At 48.2% G+C, this 22,349-nt stretch overlaps 2 protein-coding genes across 2 annotated transcripts in view; both read left to right on the forward strand.

Annotated features, from left to right (window-relative positions):
• The window catches only part of LOC142275767 (oocyte zinc finger protein XlCOF7.1-like), a 143,827-nt gene that overhangs the window by 103,478 nt on the left and 18,000 nt on the right, over positions 1 to 22,349 (forward strand). The window lies entirely within an intron of this gene.
• On the forward strand, positions 274 to 19,900 carry LOC142275762 (uncharacterized). The gene is made up of 9 exons (XM_075332586.1): positions 274 to 417; positions 547 to 726; positions 808 to 931; positions 1,015 to 1,112; positions 5,430 to 5,579; positions 5,709 to 5,888; positions 5,970 to 6,093; positions 6,177 to 6,290; positions 17,126 to 19,900. The coding sequence occupies exons 1-9, from the start codon at positions 340 to 342 to the stop codon at positions 18,991 to 18,993; spliced, it is 2,916 nt and encodes a 971-aa protein (XP_075188701.1). The 5' UTR covers positions 274 to 339; the 3' UTR covers positions 18,994 to 19,900.

Raw genomic sequence — 22,349 nt, forward strand, 5'->3', positions numbered from 1 at the left:
CCTGTTCTTAACCGAAAAACTGGGAAATTATTTGTTTTTGCACTTTTTTATTTTCCTACTCTTATTATGGAAGCAATTACTCTTTTATTTTTCCATTAACATTTTCGTATGAAGGATTGTTTTTTGTTATAACGATAATGTGCTACTTTTACGGTTGTACTAATTACATCGCACATTTCATGTTGACTATTTTTTAGTACCCAAATGATATCTCACCTCCCTTATCTCCATTAATTTTACATATCGCCTCATCTCCTTCCCATTCAGGTCCTTATAATATCGGATCCTCTCAGTGGAGATCTTCTATAGAAGAGAATTCTCCTGATTGCCCCGTGAAGGATGGATATGGACAGGGACAAGATGGCGGAGAGGATATTACACCTCACCCTAGAGATCCTCTTCCGGCTTACTGGAGAGGTGAGAGATTCTGATGACGTCACATTACACCATTCTTATCTATGGGAATAACAGATGGACAGAACTGGAGAGGTGAGGACTCTGGAAATGTCTGGAGTGAGATTTATTACTGTGTCTCTCCATAACCAGGATTACACAGTAGTGAAGAAGACCTCTAGTGAGCGCTGTCAGGCCCCTGTGTCTGAGGGATGGGGAAGACCCCTGAGCCCAATCATGGGGCCTCCACCTCACCCCCCGATACATGAGGACATCAATGACCAGAAGATCCTAGAACTCACCTACAAGATGATTGAGCTGCTGACTGGAGAGGTGACACTGCTGGGAATGCTGGGAAATTATATAGTAACGCTATGAAGGGATCGAGGGTGACGGTATCATTGTATGTGTCAGGTTCCTATAAGGTGTCAGGACGTCACCGTCTATTTCTCCATGGAGGAGTGGGAGTATTTAGAAGGACACAAAGATCTGTACAAGCACGTCATGAAGGAGGTTCCCCAGCCCCTCACATCACCAGGTAATAGACATGACTAAATACACACGGCCTATTATTATCTGTATGTAAGGAATGAATTCAGTCCCTGTATGTGTCTCCTCCAGTTCTATCCAGTAAGAGGACAACACCAGCGAGATGTCCCCGTCCTCTTCTCCCACAGGACTGTAAACAAGAAGATCCCGATGTTCCTCAGGATCATCAGGTAGATGGAGAGAGGGTGCCATGAAATCTCCCTATGATGTGTAGACGGCTGTGAAGGTCTTGTGCTCAGTCTTGTTTTATCATCCAGTATTATGTTTTATACTTGTGTAATGAGAGCGGTGGAGATGGCAGGATTAGAGCTGATTAGATGGGACTTCTCCATCTGGCTGTGACTTTTGGATCACATTTATCCTGTTCTCTACACTGAACACTTACATCAGGGTTTCGACACCACGTTATCAGAGAGAGAGAGAGCGCCCCTATTCCATGGGTCAGAAGGTCACAGCGCACGCCAGCACTAGTTGGATCTGCTTTGCCTTCCACGTAGCTGTTCAGACTGTCCTTGTGCTGGCGCTTCTAGGGTTAAGCAGACCCTTGTGTCTTTCTTGGCTTACCATCCTGAGTAGAGTTGATCGGACGGACAATAATCCGGTACCGGCGGATCACTGCCAGATTTAAAAAAAAGAGTCCGATCCGCTCCGGAATCCGGTGCCGGAGGATAAAAACGTTTGTGGAGGGGCTAGGGGGCTAGGAGCAAGCGCAGCATACTCACCGAGACACTGTCATGGCGGCACACTCCTTCCGGGTCACGGTGTTACCTTCCGGAGCCGATACTTCAATATTCATTGTTTTCCCCGCCCACCGGCGCGTGTTGGTTGCAGCTAGATGCGCCCCCCACCTTGAGTGGCAGCGTGTCAGCTAACTGCAACCAATCACAGGCGCCAGGACGGCCGGTGGGCGGGGAAAGCAGTGCACTGTCGGTCAGTTCACGGTGGTAAAGATAAACACTCGGCAGCACAGTTATAGCGCGCGGCTGCAGCCCCAGCTGTCGCGCTGTATCTGTGCTGCTGTGTATACAGTGCCCAGAGTCACGCGTGCAAGGCTTTGCCGGGTGCTGCCATGGCAGACTCGCATGAGCCCCTCACATGTGTGATTCCGGTGAAAGTAAAAAAAAAAAATCGACGTGTGGTTCCCCCTATTTACATCACCAGTCAAGATAACGCCGGCTGGGGGCTGGTATATCCCCAGCCCGCAGCCGCCCGGTATTGCCGCATCTATTTGATGTGACCATACTGGTGTGCGCTACTGGCTCTTCCCGCAGCCATGATGCGGTGCCAGTCGGGGTAATAGCAGGGGTTAATAGCAGCACACGGCTGCTACTAAACCCTAGCTTTGTTCGATGGCACAGCCGTCTATCAGATACCTGCATCACACAAACCTGTAAGTGACAGTAAATAAACACAGAGAACAATCCTTTATTTGGAATAAAATACAAACATCCCCTGCTTCACCACTTTATTAAGCCCAAACACCCTGCATCTCTGACGTAATCCACAGGAGAAGTCCCACGCCGCTTCAGCTCTGCTACATCTGAATATCACAGAGAGTGGCACGACCGACCGCTTTCTGTGAGCTCCAGAGAAGGAATGAGCTGCGCATTGAGCGCTGATGTCACTCAGGTCATTTGCGGTCACAGCTAGAGATTCCCACGGTCCTTCATCTGTGATTGCAGGTAACCTGACCTCAGGTGGAGGTCACTGAGTTCACAGAGCTGCATCTCCTAGCAGAAAAATCGCAGTTTTTTTGGCCAAGAGATGCAGATTTTGTGCTGAAATATTTATACCATATTCCTGCATCCAATCTACACTTCCTGCGGTATTTTGGCGGAATTTTTTTGCCACAGTTATTTTTAGGCGATTTTTGCCGTGTATTTTTGCCAGGAGGTGCACATTTGGTGCTGAAAGCGTCTGCACCAGCTTTCAGCACCAAATTTCCACCTGCTGGTAGAATTATTTTTTTTTCATCCCCAGCCATGATAACGCCGGCTGGGGGCTGGCATAATCTCAGCCTGCTGCTGTCTGAACATGAGCGTGCATGTGCCTAGAAACACATGCACGCTCCTGTCAGAAGTTTGCAGCTGTTCTGCGATGTCAGACTCGCGGGAGTTCCTCACAAGTGTGACTGCGGCGTAGAAAAAAACGCTTGCTTTTTTTTTAAAATAAATAATTAAAAACGACGTGCGGTCCCCCCAGTTTTCATCCCCAGACATGATAACGCCGGCTGGTAGCTGGTATATCCTGAGCCCGCAGCCGTCCGGTATTGCCGCATCTATTAGATGTGACAATACCGGTGTGCGATACCGGCTCTTCCCGGAGGCGTGATGCGGTGCCAGTCGGGGTAATAGCAGGGGTTAATAGCGGCGCACAGCTGCTGCTAAACCCTAGCTTTGTATGATGGCAGAGATGTCTATCAGATACCTGCATCACACAAACCTGTAAATGACAGTAAATAAACACAGACACAGAGAACAATCCTTTATTTTAAATAAAGTACAAAACACACCCTGCTTCACCTCTTTATTAAGCCCAAACACCCTGCAGCTCCGACGTAATCCACAGGAAAAGTCCCACGCCGACACATCCAGCGCTGCTACATCTCAGAGCGAGCAGCTATAGAGAAGACTGCCCGCTCTGAGTGCAGCCTATTACTGAGCCGCGATAAGCGATGACCGCAGCAGAGCTGTCACAGGCTGGTGGGCGCGTCAGCCTGCAACCAATCACAGCTGAGAAGACGGCCGGTGGGCAAGGAAAACACGGAAAGCTCTGCGATTGGGTGCACAGGAAGTGAAAGCGCGACCCGGAAGCAGTGTGCCGCCATGACACCGAGTCTAGGTAAGTATGAAACGCTCATTTATTTATTGTTTTTTTTTTTTCATTTTTATTACTTGTCAATTCCGGATCGTGCACCCGGAATCCCGCGCCCGGGTCCGGCCCGAAGATAGTTGAAGTTGAAACCGTGCGGATCCTGATGTTTACGGTCCGGGTCCGCTCAAAACTAAACCTGAGTTGTCTCAGCTGTTTTGATTTCTGCACTCCCCCGTTATAAGTACTCACCACTTTACCTCGGTAGTTACCAGTGATAACTTGCTTTTCCATGGCCTGGCATGGAGGTGAGAGCCATGGAAAGAAAAATAGTTTTGAATTTGATCCTGGAGATTGCTGCTTGGAAGTTTTCTTTGGTGTTTTCCTATTGATCATCTCACTTTTTATTCATTTCTCTTTCCATCCCCCTTTTTTACCACCTGTTTGGGAATGCAGTTTCTTTTTCCTTTGTCTGTCGTATTCCTTTTGTGTCATTATCATAAAGCAGGACTAATGTTCCTCCTGCCCTGCTCACTAGACACGGTTGTGATTAGGGTAAGACAGGGATAGACACGTGATTGCTGCACAAGGGGAAAGAACCAGTCTTGGGACATCGTGGAGCTCAGGGTTGCACAGAGTAAGTGACATGGTTTATTCTTCCTGTTTTTCCCTAGAGGCAGTGGCTCCCACCCCCTCTTTCTCATGATACACCACTCAGCCTCTTGGTGGAACACAACAACCAGGGACTGCCCTGTATTGGTACCTCGTACCTACTGTCAGCAAAGTCCAACCTCAGAGGCTCTGGTGATGACTGGGTAGGCATTTAATCATGTCCATCTGGGTAAGCCTGGTTCAGAGTGCAGTGATGTAACGCCCTTCTCCTAAACCTATTAGCATGACAGGTTTACATGTAATTCTTCAAATGACATGATTCAGAAGAAACTCTCAAAGGCTCCATTCACTGTAATGAGGCAGCAGAGTTAAGGCTACTTTACACGCTGCGATATCGGTCCCGATATCGCTAGCGTGGGTACCCGCCCCCATCTGTTGTGCGACACGGGCAAAACGCTGCCCGTGGCGCACAACATCGCACAGACCCGTCACACATACTTACCTGCCCGGCGACGTCGCTGTGACCGGCGAACCGCCTCCTTTCTAAGGGGGTGGTCCGTGCGGCGTCACAGCGACGTCACTGAGCGGCCGCCCAATAAAAGCGGAGGGGCGGAGATGAGTGGCCGGAACATCCCGCCCACCTCCTTCCTTCCGCATTGTGGCCGGGAGGCAGGTAAGAAGAGGTTCCTCGTTCCTGCGGCGTCACACATAGCGATGTGTGCTGCTGCAGGAGCGACGAACTACATCGTTACTGCTGCAGAAACGATAATCGAGAATGGACCCCCATGTCACCGATGAGCGATTTTGCACGTTTTTGCAACGATGCAAAATCGCTCATCGGTGTCACACGCAGCAACATCGCTAATGCGGCCGGATGTGCGTCACAAATTCCGTGACCCCAACGACTCCGCATTAGCGATGTCACAGCGTGTAAAGCCCCCTTTAGTCTGGACTCCTCATGGCAGCGCGGCAATCATCCCTATCTAGTGAATGGTTATCTCCAGTAATTGTATTATTACAGCGGATTCTTTATGATGTTACATCATCCTTTTCTCCCCATTCAGGTCCTTACAATATCGGATTCTCTCAGTGGAGATCTTCTATATAAGAGAATTCTCCTGATTGACCCATCAGGGATGGATATGGACAGGGACAAGATGGCGGAGAGGATATTACACCTCACCCTAGAGATCCTCTTCCGGCTTACTGGAGAGGTGAGAGATTCTGATGACGTCACATTACATCATTCTTATCTATGGGAATAACAGATGGACAGAACTGGAGAGGTTAGGACTCTGGAAATGTCTGGAGTGAGATTTATTACTGTGTCTCTCCATAACCAGGATTACACAGTAGTGAAGAAGACCTCTAGTGAGCGCTGTCAGGCCCCTGTGTCTGAGGGATGGGGAAGACCCCTGAGCCCAATCACGGGGCCTCCACCTCACCCCCCGATACATGAGGACATCAATGACCAGAAGATCCTAGAACTCACCTACAAGATGATTGAGCTGCTGACTGGAGAGGTGACACTGCTGGGAATGCTGGGACATTATACAGTAATGCTATGAAGGGATCGGGGGTGACGGTATCATTGTATGTGTCAGGTTCCTATAAGGTGTCAGGACGTCACCGTCTATTTCTCCATGGAGGAGTGGGAGTATTTAGAAGGACACAAATATCTGTACAAGGACGTCATGATGGAGGTTCCCCAGCCCCTCACATTACCAGGTAATAGACAGGACTAAATACACACGGCCTATAATTATCTGTATGTAAGGAATGAATTCAGTCCCTGTATGTGTCTCCTCCAGTTCTATCCAGTAAGAGGACAACACCAGAGAGATGTCCTCGTCCTCTTCTCCCACAGGACTGTAAACAAGAAGATCCCGATGTTCCTCAGGATGTGTTTCCTCCAGCTCTATCCAGTAAGAGATATCTACTCATGTACTTTCTGCACTAATTTTCTGTTTACATTTTTAGGCTTTCTGCTCTGTTTTTTTTTTCAGCTGTATTTTCTTTGCTTCTGCTGTTTGTTTCTAGTGCCTTCTTTATGTCGTTATGAAGGCAACTCAAAGACCTGCAGAGGGTTCATGAATACCCTGTTTCCCCGAAAATACGACCTGCACTGAAAATAAGACCTAGCATGATTTCTTTATCGTTCCTATGGGAGACCCAGACATTGGGTGTATAGCTTCTGCCTCCGGAGGACACACAAAGTACTACACTCAAAAGTGTAGCTCCTCCCTCTGAGCTTATACACCCCCTGGAGAAACCAGATCTAGCCAGTTCATTGCTTTGTGTTCAGGAGGCATACATCCACACATGCATTCTCATCTGATTTTTTAATTTTGGAAAGAGTTTGAAGAAAAGCGGGTCCAAGTGTGGACCCCCGGCATGTCCCTTCTCACCCCACTGTGTCGGCGGTGCTGTTAAGGTTGATTCCAAGGCTGGAGCCTTACATGCCGCGCTCCTTCACCATCCCTCGGGCTCTGGCTTGAAGTGGGAGCCAGCACGGTTCTCCATGCTTTGCAGGAGACCGGTCTCCATCCGCAGCCCTTCTGGATCCTGCTGGACGGAGCACTCATCCCCAGGGACCTGGCCCTGCGTCTCAGCAAGCTAAGTACCTGAGACGTTTATATTCGGGGGGTCCCTGTACTTTATTATGGTGGGAGAGTGTGCTGAGTGAGTTTTCTGACATTTCCGGCCGGTTCTCTGGCTGTCGCCTGAGAACCACGCCGATGGTGCCTGCGCGCCGGCCGCACCGCTCAAATTTAGGCCCCGGCTTTGCCGGAGGCCTACTTTCGGTTTCACTGCCCTCGCATGTCATTCATGCAGAAGGACAGTGCGGCTCCACCCAGCGGCTGTTTTGCACAGGGAAGAGACACTCCTCACTGAGTACGTGTCTCCTCCCCTGTAAGTCTCTTTGGCCCTTCAGATCCCGCTCTCAAAGTTGGTCCCTACCCCTCTCCTCGCTCCGGCGCCATTTTATCAGCGTTTTTCTCTGCGATCATCACTGGCTGCAGCATCCCTGCTGAGGTGCTTGGGGGTCCGGGCTTTGGGATCTGGAGGGCACACAACACCGCTCCAGCGGTCTGGTAAGCCACAACCTCTGGTTGTGGGCCTCTGTATATACTCTCTGAGGTCACACTGGCAGAGCCCCCACTTCAGCAGCATGTCTCACACGAGGAGCAAGGCTCCAAAGCTGGATTCAATATGCACTGCATGTAAGCTCCTACTGCTGAACAGAGCACCAATCTCCATTGTGCTGCCTGCTCTAACCTGACGATACCTCAGCCTGGAATCGTACCCCCAGGGGTATCTCCGGCTGCTCCGGCTCCTGTGGCTGAACCCCCGGCTTGGGTAGAATCCTTATCTAGGTCTATTACCCAGTCTTTCGCAGACTCCATGGGACAGCTGTCCCGGACTTTGCTGAACATGCATCAGCCCCCTTCACAGGGTGCCTCTGCTGCTAGGGCTCTCTCAGCGGAGCTCACAGAGGATTCTTCATCTGGTCCCAGGCCCCATCCTCCTAAGAGGAGACGTAGGGCTCCCTCCCCTTCCTCATCCCGCGGCTCTGTTTCAGAGGCTGACTCGCGGGACGAGGAGGATGCCTATACAGGGGGCTCGGATGCTACCTCCATGTGCCCCATTGATCTGTCCGAAAGTGACTCAGATGTTAGTGATTTGATTGCGTCCATTAATTCTGTACTGGACCTCAATCCACCAGTATCAGAGGAGCAACCCTCTCTGGCAGAAAAGCACCAGTTTACCTTGCCTAAGAGGACAAAGAGTGTGTTCTTCAACCACTCCAGTTTTCAGGCCGCTGTGACCAAGCCTAGGGCCTGTCCTGACAAACGCTTCCCAAAGCGTGGTTCTGATGACCGTTTTCCCTTTCCACCGGAGGTGGTCAAGGAGTGGGCTCATTCACCAAAGGTAGACCCTCCGGTGTCTAGACTCTCAGCCCGGACCGTGGTCTCTGTGGCTGATTGGCACCTCTCTTAAGGATTCCACTGACCGTTAGGTTGACCTTCTGGCCAAATCTGTATATGAGGCGGCAGGGGCCTCGTTCTCCCCATCTTTTGCAGCAGTATGGGCTCTCAAAGCCATCTCTGCTTCTCTGGAGGAGATGCATTCCCTCGCCAGGGAATCTATGCCCGAGATGGTTGCCTTAACTTCCCAAGCTTCCGCTTTTTCATCCTATGCCATGTCTGCCATGCTGGAGGCTTCTCACCGCACTGCGGTGGCTTCGGCTAATTCCCTCGCTATCCGCAGGATCTTGTGGCTTCGACAGTGGAAGGCAGATGCTTCTTCAAAGAAGTACCTTGCTGGGCTCCCTTTTGCTGGGTCCAGGCTATTCAGTGAACAACTGGATGAAATTATTAAGGAAGCTACTGGCGGGAAGAGTACTTCCATGCCACAAATCAAAACCAGGAAACCTGTCCAGGGTAGGAACCAGTCGAGGTTTCGTTCCTTTCGTTACTTCAACTGGTCGTCCTCTAAGCCCTCGGCCTCGTCCACTAACTCAGCCAAGGACCAAAAATCCAACTGGCGCACAAAGGCGCGTCCACAGAAGACCGCAAGGAGCTGCTGCCACTAAGACAGCCTCCTCTTGACTATCTGTCCGCGCCAGCAACGTCCTTAGTCGGTGGCAGGCTCTCCCACTTTGTCGACGCGTGGTTTCAACACGTCTCCGATCAGTGGGTGCGGGATGTCATCTCCCACGGCTGCAGGATAGAATTCTCTTCCAGCCCGCCAAACAGATTTTTTCTGTCAACTCCCCCCTGTTCCAAGGCCGCCGCCTTCTCTCAGGTCGTGGCATCCTTGCAGGCCAACGGAGTAATTGTACCGGTTCCCACCCGGGAACGGTTCAGAGGTTTCTACTCAAATCTCTTCCTAGTCCCCAAAAAGGACGGTTCCTTCCGGTCCATCCTGGATCTCAAGCTTCTCAACAAGCATGTTCAGGTGCGGCATTTTCGCATGGAATCTCTGCGGTCAGTCATTGCCTCAATGACCCAAGGGGATTTCCTGGCATCCATCGACATCAGAGATGCCTATCTGCATGTGCCAATTGCAGTTTCTCACCAGCGTTGGCTACGTTTTGCAATCGGAGAGGAACATTTCCAATTCGTGGCTCTCCCCTTCGGGTTAGCCACGGCCCCTCGGGTATTCACCAAGGTCATGGCAGCAGTGATTGCGGTCCTGCACCTACAGGGGTTGGCAGTGATTCCTTACCTGGACGACCTTCTAGTCAAGGCTTCATCCAGCGCAGACTGTCAGCGGAGTGTCTCGCTCACTCTCGCCACTCTAGCCCAATTCGGGTGGCTGGTCAATCTGCCCAAATCCACTCTGACTCCGACCCAGAGTCTCACGTACCTAGGGATGCAGTTCGAGACTCTTCCGGCACTTGTGAAGTTGCCCTTGATCAAATAGCAATCCCTCCAACTGGCGGTGCGCTCTCTGCTGAGGCCCCGCCGTTATTCCATCAGGCACCTGATGCAGGTGCTTGGTCAGATGGTGGCGTCAATGGAGGCTGTTCCCTTTGCCCAGTTCCATCTGCGTCCTCTGCAGCTGGACATTCTCCGCTGTTGGGACAAGCGGCCTTCCTCCTTGCACAGGTTAGTGGCTCTGTCGCCACAGACCAGGAGCTCTCTTCAGTGGTGGCTTCGGCCTCTCTCTCTGTCTCAGGGGCGCTGCTTCCTGACTCCGTCCTGGGTGATTCTCACCACGGATGCCAGTCTATCCGGCTGGGAAGCGGTATGTCTCCACCACCGAGCGCAGGGCACTTGGACTCCGTCCGAGTCAGCCCTCTCGATCAATGTGCTGGAAACCAGAGCTGTGCTTCTAGCTCTCCTAGCCTTTCACCACCTGTTGGCGGGCAAGCACATCCGAGTCCAGTCAGACAATGCGACAGCGGTTGCCTACATCAATCACCAAGGCGGGACACGCAGCCGCCTGGCAATGTTGGAGGTACAACGCATTCTTCAATGGACTCCAAGTCCACCATATCCGCAGTCCACATCCCAGGCGTGGAAAACTGGGAAGCAGATTATCTCAGCCGTCAAACCGTGGACAGTGGCGAGTGGTCCCTGCACCCGGCAGTGTTTCAGTCAATCTGCCGCAAGTGGGGCACTCCGGAAGTGGACCTAATGGCATCCCGTCACAACAACAAGGTTCCGGTTTACGTGGCTCGCTCCCACGATCCTCAGGCCTTCGCCGCGGACGATCTGGTTCAAGACTGGTCCCAGTTTCGTCTGTCCTACGTGTTTCCCCCTCTAGCTCTCTTGCCCAGAGTTCTGCGCAAGATCAGAATGGAGGGCCGTCGAGTCATTCTCATTGCCCCGGACTGGCCCAGGCGAGCTTGGTACCCAGACCTGCTCCATCTGTCCGTAGAGGTGCCGTGGCATCTTCCGGACCGTCCAGACCTTCTCTCACAAGGTCCGTTTTTCCGCCAGAATTCTGCGGCTCTCAGATTGACGGCGTGGCTCTTGAGTCCTGGATCTTGACGGCTACTGGTATCCCACCTGAAGTCATCTCCACGATGACTCGGGCCCGTAAGTCTTCCTCTGCCAAGATCTATCACAGGACTTGGAAAATTTTCCTGTCCTGGTGTCGCTCTTCTGGCCATTCTCCTTGGCCTTTTTCCTTGCCGACCCTTCTGTCGTCTCTACAGTCCGGTCTGCAGCTGGGACTGTCCCTCAACTCTCTCAAGGGACAAGTCTCGGCTCTGTCAGTGCTGTTCCAGCGGCGTATCGCCCGGCTGGCTCAGGTCCGCACCTTCATGCAAGGTGCGTCTCACATCATTCCGCCTTACCGGCGGCCCTTGGATCCCTGGGACCTCAATTTGGTTCTCACGGCTTTGCAGAAACCCCCCTTTGAACCTCTTAGGGAGGTTTCTTTGTTTCGTCTTTCACAAAAAGTGGTCTTTCTAGTGGCCATAACTTCCCTCAGGAGAGTATCTGATTTAGCTGCGCTCTCTTCGGAGTCCCCTTTTTTCGTTTTTCATCAAGACAAGGTGGTTCTCCGTCCGACTCCGGACTTTCTCCCTAAGGTGGTTTCTCCTTTCCACCTTAACCAGGACATTACCCTACCTTCCTTTTGTCCGGCTCCTGTTCATCGCTTTGAAAAAGCGTTGCATACTCTGGATCTGGTGCGGGCGCTCCGGATCTATGTGTCTCGCACCGCTGCCCTTAGGCGGTGCACCTCTCTTTTTGTGCTAACCACAGGTCGGCGCAAGGGCCTCTCTGCTTCTAAGCCGACCTTAGCCCGTTGGATTAGGTCCACCATTTCGGATGCCTACCTGGGTCCTCAGGTGCCTCCCCCGCCGGGGATCAAGGCACACTTGACCAGAGCTGTCGGTGCCTCTTGGGCTTTCAGGCACCAGGCTACGGCTCAGCAAGTCTGTCAGGCTGCCACTTGGACTAGCCTGCATACCTTTTCAAAGCACTACCAAGTGCATGCTCATGCTTCGGCAGATGCGAGCTTAGGCAGACGCATCCTTCAGGCGGCTGTCGCCCACTTGTGAAGTTAGGCTCTGCCTACTTCTCAGTTTTTCTGTTTATTCCCACCCATGGACTGATTTGAGACGTCCCATTGTCTGGGTCTCCCATAGGAACGATAAAGAAAAAGAGAATTTTGTTTACTTACCGTAAATTCTTTTTCTTATAGTTCCGTATTGGGAGACCCAGCACCCTCCCTGTTGCCTGTTGGCAGTTTCCTTGTTCCGCGTGTTATCACCGGCTGTTGTTGTAGACAGAGGCTCCGGTTGTTCCGGTTCTTGCTCTGTTTTTACTTATGGGTGGCTAGTCTCCTTCAGCTTTTGCACTAAACTGGCTAGATCTGGTTTCTCCAGGGGGTGTATAAGCTCAGAGGGAGGAGCTACACTTTTGAGTGTAGTACTTTGTGTGTCCTCCGGAGGCAGAAGCTATACACCCAATGTCTGGGTCTCCCAATACGGAACTATAAGAAAAAGAATTTACGGTAAGTAAACAAAATTCTCTTTTTTATGGGATTTTAAGAGAATACTTGAAATATAAGCCCTACTCCAAAAATAAGCCCTAGTTACAGTCAGGGCCAGCGTTGCGAGAGTCAAGCTGTGCAATTTCTTAGGAAATCCACTCTCTTAGGGTCCCCATCAGTTGTATTCTGAGGTTTATTGTTTAAGGACCTTTGTTGGCTTCAAAGTCATGTGACATGATGTAACCAAAGGTATCTTAATTGCAGGAGTCTAAATGAACTGACCAGAAGACAGGCTGGCATGCAGGACTGGCATTAGGGGAAAGGGAGCGCAAACTGGACAATTTCACAGAACCCCCATTCTCCTAGCGGCCCCAGTGTTTATATGCCAATTATAGGACTGCTTAAGGACCTTTTTGACATACCGTCATGTGACCAAAGGCTGGTAGGTGGGTCTGTGTGTGTGTGTGGGGGTGTGTGTGTGTGTGTGTGTGTGTGTGTGTGTGTGTGTGTGTGTGTGTGCGCATGTTCACGCCAATTTTAACCAGCTTTGCCAAAATGGGTAGAGCTTGGCCAGAAGAAGGGTGTGATGCCACCGCTTCTCTAATTCATAACAAACTGCAGCGTTCCCTATGCCAGAAATCTCACTCCAGTCCCTGGTGTCATTTGTCAGTGTCCATTGCCGGTATTGATGAATTGGAGCACTAATGTTTATCTGCAAGACCCTGCTACTTGCTTTGGTTACAAAGCCTAAGGTTAGGCCATCAACGTTATAGTCCCGGACAATCCCGTTAAATATCCGGTATCTGTCCATCTGTCTCTAACTATTTTATGTTAGTCTTTGAAAAAGAATTTCTTTGAAATTGTCTATGTTGTGGATCAATGTTCCAAGGAGATTTTTGCAGGTTTTGCCAACTGTCATGGTGGCGTCAGGATCTGTGGAAATGATAGATTCTGGTACTCTGCATGTTTGCTGTGATGTCTGTGAGCAGCACAGGGAAGACGCAGGCTTTAAACTACAGGCTTGGGCAGGCTAGCAAGAGTTATTCTCTGCTGGGCTGCTTGTTAATGTCTTTGATCACATGCTGTAGAGGAGAAAGTATCTATCAATCCCTTTTTGTATATGCTGGCTGGACTATTTTATTAATGCCAGCTATTGGTTACCTATACTGGTCTGGTGAGGTGTTGAGATCCAGACTTATGGGTGGTTGTTTTGTATTATTGCTGTGAGCTGTTGTGGTTTTAACCCTTGTTGTGTTTTTGTTGCTGCCTTTCTGCTCTTGCTTTTCTCCTTAGTCTCTCACTGTTTATTTCTGTGAGTTTGCAATGTGTCCTGTCTGTCTTAATATTTGTTTCCATTATATTCCTGCCCCTTCCTTCCCCGGGGGATAACAGATTAGATCTAGTCAGGAGAATAGTAAGGCACGGGACTCAGGCATCTCCATATTCAGGGGTAATCAAGAGGTTAGAAACAGTTTAGGGTCCCCTAGCGTGAGGGACAGTATAGTAGCCCCCTGTCCCTCATTATCCTGCAGTCACATTGTGACAATCAATCAGATTATTTACTGTAGCACATTCCAGAGAACTGGTGCTAGTAATGGGAGATTCGAATTAACGAAGATGTAACTCTTAGATAGGGATGGGAGATCCCGATTTGTAAAGATCGGAGATCGTACCGATCACATAGTGATCGTGTGCACGATCCCAATCACGAGCTTTCCTGGAAAGCTCGTGTTACAGATTGGTCCAGATCGGGACCAGGGGCTGTAAAAAGAAAGCACATTATTAAAATAAAAAACTTTATGATCATACTTACTGGTCACATGACTATGACGTTTTCAAAGGTCCTCTTAACTTCCGAGGGTATTCACTGCACTGCTCGTCACTTGGCTGTTTTCGGCCATGTTCGCGGTGATGTCAGGGTTCACCCGAGTCCATGGCTCATAGACTCGATTGAACTTTGACTGTGACTGTGTGAGTGTCGCATCGCATCACGGCACTCAATCTCAAGACAGCAGCGGGTCTGCTGCTTGTGTTTCCATGCAGCTGAAGCGCTCCTGTCCTGAGATCAGTCCATGCGGGGTTATGCCCATGCGAGACGCAAGTGCACTCATCCCCTCACTGTCAGCCTGCTTCTTGCTCTGTACAGAGCGATTTAGCAGAGCTGGCAATGCTCTCTGCTTCTCACTGTGTATAGACTGTGTCTGTAAAGAGTGATGAAGCTGACAATGCTCTACCTGTGGATTACTTCGGACTAAGGATTTTTTATTATAAAGATGGATTCTCTAAATGGTTTTTTTTTGGTTATATTTCTAATAAAAAAAAAAATTCTCTGTTGTATTTTTTTTCTGTTTACTAGAAACTCATGGTGGCCATGTCTAATTTGGCGTGAAACCATGAATTTCGGACTTAGTACCATCTGAGAATACAAAGCTGGTATTAACCCCTTTATTACCCAGCGTGCCACCACCACTAGGGCCACTGGATGATCCGGGTAAAGCGCCTGGAAAAGGCGCTAAGGAACAATGAGCCATTTCCAGGGGCGGGTGCGGACTGCCGAGAATCCCAGCCCCCAGCTGACTGGCTGAACTTGACTGGCGATCAAAATACAGCGGGAGCCCACACCTTTTTTTTTTTTTATTTATTATTATTTTTTTTAAATAATTAAAAAAATAATAATAATGGGCTTCCCTGTATTTTGATTGCCAGTCAGGCAAAGCCAGGCAGATGGGGTGAAGGTGGCAGCCAGTAGCTGTCCGCTTTCATCTGCGCCGAGTATCAAAAATATAGCGGAGCGCTACATCATCATTTTTTAAAATCATTTATTTTCATAAAATTATATATTGTGCTCACTTTTTTGTTTTTATGTATTTTTTTTGAGTTCAGTACAAACAGGGAGTGGCCCCTTTCTCAGTGAGCTGGGCATTTCATTCTGTGCATCCCCGGACTGTGTGACCTGTTGGGACCCGGTCACTCTCAGCCCTTAGCCACATTGAGGCCTATTTTAGACCTATGGTAAGGTTTTAATATTAGAGAGTGTAGGTACTATCCCAACTGGGTACACCTTGACGTTTGGTGGGATAGCTTTATGCTTTTTTTGATCAAAAACAGTGTTTACTAAGTACCCTATGTTTATATGCACTATGCTTTTATTTAGTTACAGCAGGGTATGTTTTCACAATTTTTTCCTTGGTTTCTCTTTATTAGAAATAAATACACAGACACACTTAGGGAGTCCATCTTTATTACTCCCTCTCACCCCTCCACGATCCTGGTCTTCTGTCACTCATCTAGCTCTGCTATATCAGAATGCACGAGGGGGAGGAAGAGCGCTGCTGCTGCTGCTCCCGCACTGTCTAATCACTCAATGAGTGATCAGAGGCTTTGGGTTGGTAAGCGGGGATTTCACTGCTGCCACCTTTGCCACAGTAGCCTAACGAACGGGTTACTATACTATAGTAACGGTGATCTCCGATCACCTGATTCTGGCGCCGCTATTCATCACCGGCTGTGGCAGCCAATCCCTGCATGTTGGCTGATTGTGTAAAGAGCGCCAACATGCAGGGAGGGGGAGCCGAGCATGTGCCTGAGCATCTCGCTGGTACACTGCGGTCGCTGAGTTTACAGAGTACTGAGCTGCTTGGGAAAGCACCGTGTACCGGCGAGCATGCTGACACTACAGGACCTTTGCACGATGTCATAATCATGTGACCCAGTCTGTAGCCAATGGGATAATACAACATTCCCATGTGACTGATCATATGGCTATGACGTCACGGAAGGTCCTTTGGTTACCGGGAGGACACCGCGATGATCGTACTCGGAAGCAGAAGCAGCGGGAGACAGAGTGCAGGATACGTCGCGGGACCTGTAAGTATAATGATAATGTTTATTATTAACTGTATTCTTTATTTTACAGCCCCCCGCCCCATCCCATAACTGTAAAGTCCAAGATCGGTGATTGGATGCACGATCATGTTATCTCGATCCCGATCTCGAACTTCACAAAATGATTCGATGAGTCTCCCCGATCCCGACCATCGGGGGGGATCACTCATCACTACTCTTAAGCCTGCTTTACATGTATCAATTTCTCGTGCGATCGCATTTGCGATCGCACCCGCCCCCTTCGTTTGTGCGATATGGGCAATTTGTTGCCCGTGTCGCACAAAGTCGTAAACCTCCGTCACACGTACTTTCCTTCAAAACGACCTCGCTGTGGGCGGCGAACATCCTCTTCCTGAAGGGGGAGGGACGTTCGGCGTCACAGCGACGTCACACAGCGGCTGGCCAATAGAAGCGGAGGGGCGGAGATGAGCGGGAAGTAAACATCCCGCCCACCTCCTTCCTTGCGCATTGGCGGCGGGACGCAGGTAAGCTGCAGTTCAGCGTTCCCGGGGTGTCACACAGAGCGATGTGTGCTGCCCCGAGAACGATGAGCAACCGGCGCGCAGTAGGACGTGCGATTTTTTTTTTTTTTTTTTTTTTTTTTTTTTTTTTTTTTTAAATAAAATGAGCGACGTGTCAACGAGCAACGATAAGGTGAGTAATTTTGCTCGTTAACAGACGCTCGTAGCTGTCACACGCTACGATATGTCAAACGGCGCCGGATGTACGTCACTTACGACGTGACCCTGAAGATATATCGTTTGATATATCGTAGCGTGTAAAGCCCGCTTTAGATCGAAATTGGACAACAGATTCAGGATACATTTATTTCTAATTTAATTTCTGATGTTATGGTTTAAAAAAAAATGTACTTTCAAGATAATATCATAAAAAATAATAACATTGTGTTTATTTTTAGCAGATGACTGTATTGGGAGTTCAGATGGAAATCTATCATCTTCAGAATTTAAAACAGAAGATCAAAGTATCACACATGATACATATGAAGAGCATGCTATTGCCCCAAATATACCTCCAGTCCTTCCTCGGAAAGCTTCATCATCAGATCTTTTCAAGCAAGTCCAAAATTCCGATTTATCACAGAATTGTAAGCAAAATAAAAGTTACAGAAGGGATGTGGAACATGAAACGGCTCCTACAAGGGTGAAACCATTTTCATGTTCAAAATGTGGGAAATGTTTTACCAGGAAATCACATCTTAATATCCATCAAAAAACTCACACAGGGAAGAAGCCATTTTCATGCTCAGAATGTGGAAAAGGTTTTACTCAGAGAATAACCCTTGCTAACCATCAAAAATATCACACAGGGGAGAAGCCATTTTCATGTTCAGAATGTGGGAAATGTTTTACTCAGAAATCAAATCTTGTTATGCATAAGAACAATCACACAGGGGCGAAGATATTTTTATGCTTGGAATGTGGTAAATGCTTTACTAGTAAATCAAGTCTTGTTGACCATGGAAAACTTCACACAGGGGAGAAACCATTTTCATGTTCAGAGTGTGGGAAATGTTTTATTCAGAAATCAGATATTGTTAGGCATCAAAGATGTCACACAGGGGAGAAGCCATTTTCATGTTTAGAATGTGGGAAATGTTTTATTGAGAAATCAAATCTTGTTGTGCATCAAAGATGTCACAGTGGGGAGAAGCCATTTTCATGTTCAGAATGTGGGAAATGTTTTATTCGGAAATCAAATCTTGTTAGGCATAAGAAAAATCACACAGGGGCAAAGAAATTTTTATGCTTGGAATGTGGAAAATGTTTTACTAGTAAATCAAGTCTTGTTGAACATGGAAAACTTCACACAGGGGAGAAGCCATTTTCATGTTCAGAGTGTGGGAAATGTTTTATTCGGAAATCAGATCTTGTTAGGCATCAAAGATGTCACACTGGGGAGAAGCCATTTTCATGTTTAGAATGTGGGAAATGTTTTATTCAAAAATCAAAACTTGTTCAGCATCAAAAATCTCACACCGGGGAGAAGCCATTTTCATGTTCAGAATGTGGGAAATGTTTTATTCAAAAATCAGATCTTGTTAGGCATCAAAGATGTCACACCGGGGAGAAGCCATTTTCATGTTTAGAATGTGAGAAATGTTTTATCCAGAAATCAAAACTTGTTCAGCATCAAAGATCTCACACCGGGGAGAAGCCATTTTCATGTTCAGAATGTGGGAAACGTTTTAATTGGAAATCAGAACTTGTTGTGCATCAAAGAATTCACACAGGGGAGAAGCCATTTTCATGTTCAGACTGTGGGAAATGTTTTTTTCGGAAATCAATTCTTGTTCAGCATCAAAGATCTCACACCGGGGAGAAGCCATTTTCATGTTCAGAATGTGGGAAATGTTTTATTCAAAAATCAGATCTTGTTGTACATCAAAGATGTCACAGTGGGGAGAAGCCATTTTCATGTTCAGAATGTGGGAAATGTTTTATTCAGAAATCAAATCTTGTTCAGCATCAAAGATCTCACACCGGGGAGAAGCCATTTTCATGTTCAGAATGTGGGAAATGTTTTACTAGGAAATCAGAACTTGTTGTGCATCAAAGATCTCACACCGGGGAGAAGCCATTTTCATGTTCAGAATGTGGGAAATGTTTTATTCGGAAATCAAATCTTGTTAGGCATAAGAAAAATCACACAGGGACAAAGAAATGTTTATGCTTGGAATGTGGTAAATGTTTTACTAGTAAATCAAGTCTTGTTGACCATGGAAAACTTCACACAGGGGAGAAGCCATTTTCATGTTCAGAGTGAGGGAAATGTTTTATTCAAAAATCAAAACTTGTTCAGCATCAAAAATCTCACACTGGGGAGAAGCCATTTTCATGTTCAGAATGTGGGAAATGTTTTACTAGGAAATCAGAACTTGTTGTGCATCAAAGATCTCACACCGGGGAGAAGCCATTTTCATGTTCAGAATGTGGGAAATGTTTTACTAGGAAATCAGGTCTTGTTTACCATAAAAAAAATCACACAAAATAAATAATTTTTATGTTCTGAATGTGGTAAATGTAATTTTCATAAATCACATCTTGTTAAACATGTGAAGAAGCCACACAGGGAAGGAACCTTTTTCATGTTGTGAATAATTGAAATGTATAACTGGTAAATCAAGTCTTGCCCACATCAGAAAACCAACAGAGCGGAGCAGCCAATATTGGTTTCAGAATTTGCCAAATGTTTTTATCATTAATCAGGTCCTGTTGTCAGATGAGTCACACGGGAGAAGCCATCATGATGTATCATAATTCAAAGGGTTTTATCCTAAAATCGGCTGCAATTCCTTAAGAATTTGTGAGGAAAAGAACCATTTTCTTTCTTTTTAGAAATTATTGTATTTTTTGAACCATAAGACACACCTAGGTTTTAAAGGAGGAATATAGTGAAAAAATTAACGCAAAAAATGTGGTCATCAAGCACTGTTATGGGTAGGATCTGCTGCTGACACTGTTACAGGGATAAAATCCCCCAATTCTGTACTAATGTCCCCCATACTGGGCCCTTCCAGGTATATGTGTCTCCCATACTCGTATATAGGTCTTTCATCTTGGTATATATGTTGCCCATCTTTATCCCATCCTGGAATATATGATCCCCATCTTGGTATATATGGCTCTTGTCCTAGTATATATGTCCCTGTAGGGGCGTGGCCTGAACCTCATGTAGGGAGGAAGCAGCACGGGGGAGCTCCTGCCTGGATCCGATAAAAAATCCTGATTACTGGCCCTGTTGACGGCCATAACTGACCTGGACAGCTGCAATATCCCTGTTATGGTTGCTGCGAGCACTGGAGACTATGTCCAGATTTCTTGCTACTGCACATGTGCGAGCGCTGGAGACTAAGTCCAGATTTCTTGCTACTGCACATGTGCGAGCGCCGGAGACTAAGTCCTATCTTGGAGCCATTGCACATGTGCGGGTGACATCATCGCTGACACGAGGTCACATGTCTCTGACACCTTCTATGCCGATTGGTCACTGGTCATGTGCTTGTGATGCCTTGCTCGGTGATAGGCCAGCATGACGTCACTCCTGTCGTTCTGGCAGCGGATTGGCTCTGGTGTCCTCCATCTTGGATGAGGCACAGAGTCTATATAAGACCCTGACACACGCCGCATGGCGCTCAGTCCTCTTGGTTCATGCATAAGAGTAGACTCTCTGTGCGCGTTCCTCTAGGCATTCCTCTGTCTATGCTAGGTGAGCGCTACCGGCAGGGTAGCGTTCTTATACCTTACAGCTTCGGCTGCTGTCCGTATCCTTGCCTCTTAGGGGAGCGGACATAGGCAGGTGCCTGAGGCACATGGTCTGGCTGGGCCTTGTGGTTCGACTCGTAGGTGGACGTTGCCGCTAGGGTAACGTTCCTTATACTGCGTCTGGCAGTTGTTCGTATCCTCGCACACTAGGGGAGCGAACAGAGGTAGGAGCTTTGTGCGGCTTACGCTGCTGTTCGTCTCTTTTGCACCACTAGAAGAGCAGACCTAGGCAGGTGCCATATCTAGTGGTTCGTGTCCTCGCACACTAGTGGAGCGAACGCAGGTAGGAGCTTTGTGCAGCTTACGCTGCTGTTCGTCTCTTTTGCACCACTAGAAGAGCGGACCTAGGTAGGTGCCATTTCGCACACATTGCCTTTGTCTCTGTGATTATTAACAGAGATCATTCCACACACCCTCCAAGTAAGGGAGGAATTGCTTTACTTATTATATCTTTCTGTGAGTTAACAGAGGTATTGCACTCTTCCATAGTCTGCAGCAGAGTCTTTGCACGGTGGACCCTGACTGTCTGATACTCCTTTAGGTTATTATCAGACAGCCCCCTGTAACAATCCCCCTGGGCATCTGGGAAACAGAGGATCCTCGCATTATGCCGATTCGTGTCAGCAAGAAAGATAAGGAAGCATTGGAGCGTGTCCCTGCAGCAGCCAGGATGGCGCCGGCCAAAACCACGTTGTCCTGTAGTGGAGCAGCGAGAGTCGCGAGCAGGCTGGAGCGTTATGCTAGGGTGCCTCTTGCTAATGATCTGTCCTCCGGTGCAAAGTCTGAGGAAAGCGCTGATCACACCTTGGAGCTGGAAGATCGTGCACCCAGGGAGGGGGCCGTGAGTAACTTGAACTCTGTGTGCTTAGCAGCCCAGCAAATGCAGACGCCAGGGCCTGTAATAGAGGGTGGGGGAGGGGGAGATGTGGAACAACCAGAGACTGTCCCCGCTGAACCCACACTAAGAGAAATCCTGGCAGCAGTTAACACTTGCAATACCACACTGTCCACTCTAAGTAATCAAATGGGAACTGTCACCTTGAATATAGCCTGTATCAAACATGAGCTGCAGGGGGTGACTGCCAGAGTGGGAGAGCTGGAGGAACTTGTGAGTGCAGCAGAGGATAAATTGCCACCAATGACACGGGAGCTGGGAAAAGCTGCGCAAAATATCACAACACTGCTGAACAAGGTGGACGACTTAGAGAACCGTTGCCGTAGCAGTAATCTGTGCCTGGTGGGATTCCAATGACTCACTGGGTTTTTTTGAAAAATGGCTAATGGACACCTTTGGCAAAGATGTTCTATCCCCATTCTTTACTATTGAGAGAGCGCACAAGGTCCCTACTCGTGCCCCCCAGCCAGGAGCACCCCCACGTCCTATTTTGCTCAAACTTCTGCATTTTAAAGACAGGGATGCTATTCTGCGCAGATCCAGAGATATTAAGGAACTTGCTATTAATGGGAGGAAGATCTCTATTTTCCCTGATTTTTCCATGGAGGTACAACGTAAAAGGGCGCAATTTATTGAGATTAAGAAACGCCTGCTCGGCTTACAAGTGCCATATTCCATGATGTATCCTGCTAAAAGTAATGGGGATAATTGATTGCCACCAATGGTACCTCTGGATCAAGGTTAATTCTCAGCAAAGTTGAAAAGAGGAATTTAATACATAACCTTTAATAAAGTATTAGTTAAAACCTTGCTCAGTGATGCAACTATACAATTTGTGCAAACAAAAAACCCAATTCAAATCCGTCTGGACCAAATCACAATGAACTAATGCAGGAGCTAGCACACCGATTAGGAGTGATTACTGTCAATAATGTATAAGTATACTTCGGACAAGCTCCATA

The sequence above is a fragment of the Anomaloglossus baeobatrachus genome, unplaced genomic scaffold (genome assembly GCF_048569485.1).
Source record: "Anomaloglossus baeobatrachus isolate aAnoBae1 unplaced genomic scaffold, aAnoBae1.hap1 Scaffold_386, whole genome shotgun sequence".
In the NCBI taxonomy this organism is placed as follows: domain Eukaryota; kingdom Metazoa; phylum Chordata; class Amphibia; order Anura; family Aromobatidae; genus Anomaloglossus; species Anomaloglossus baeobatrachus.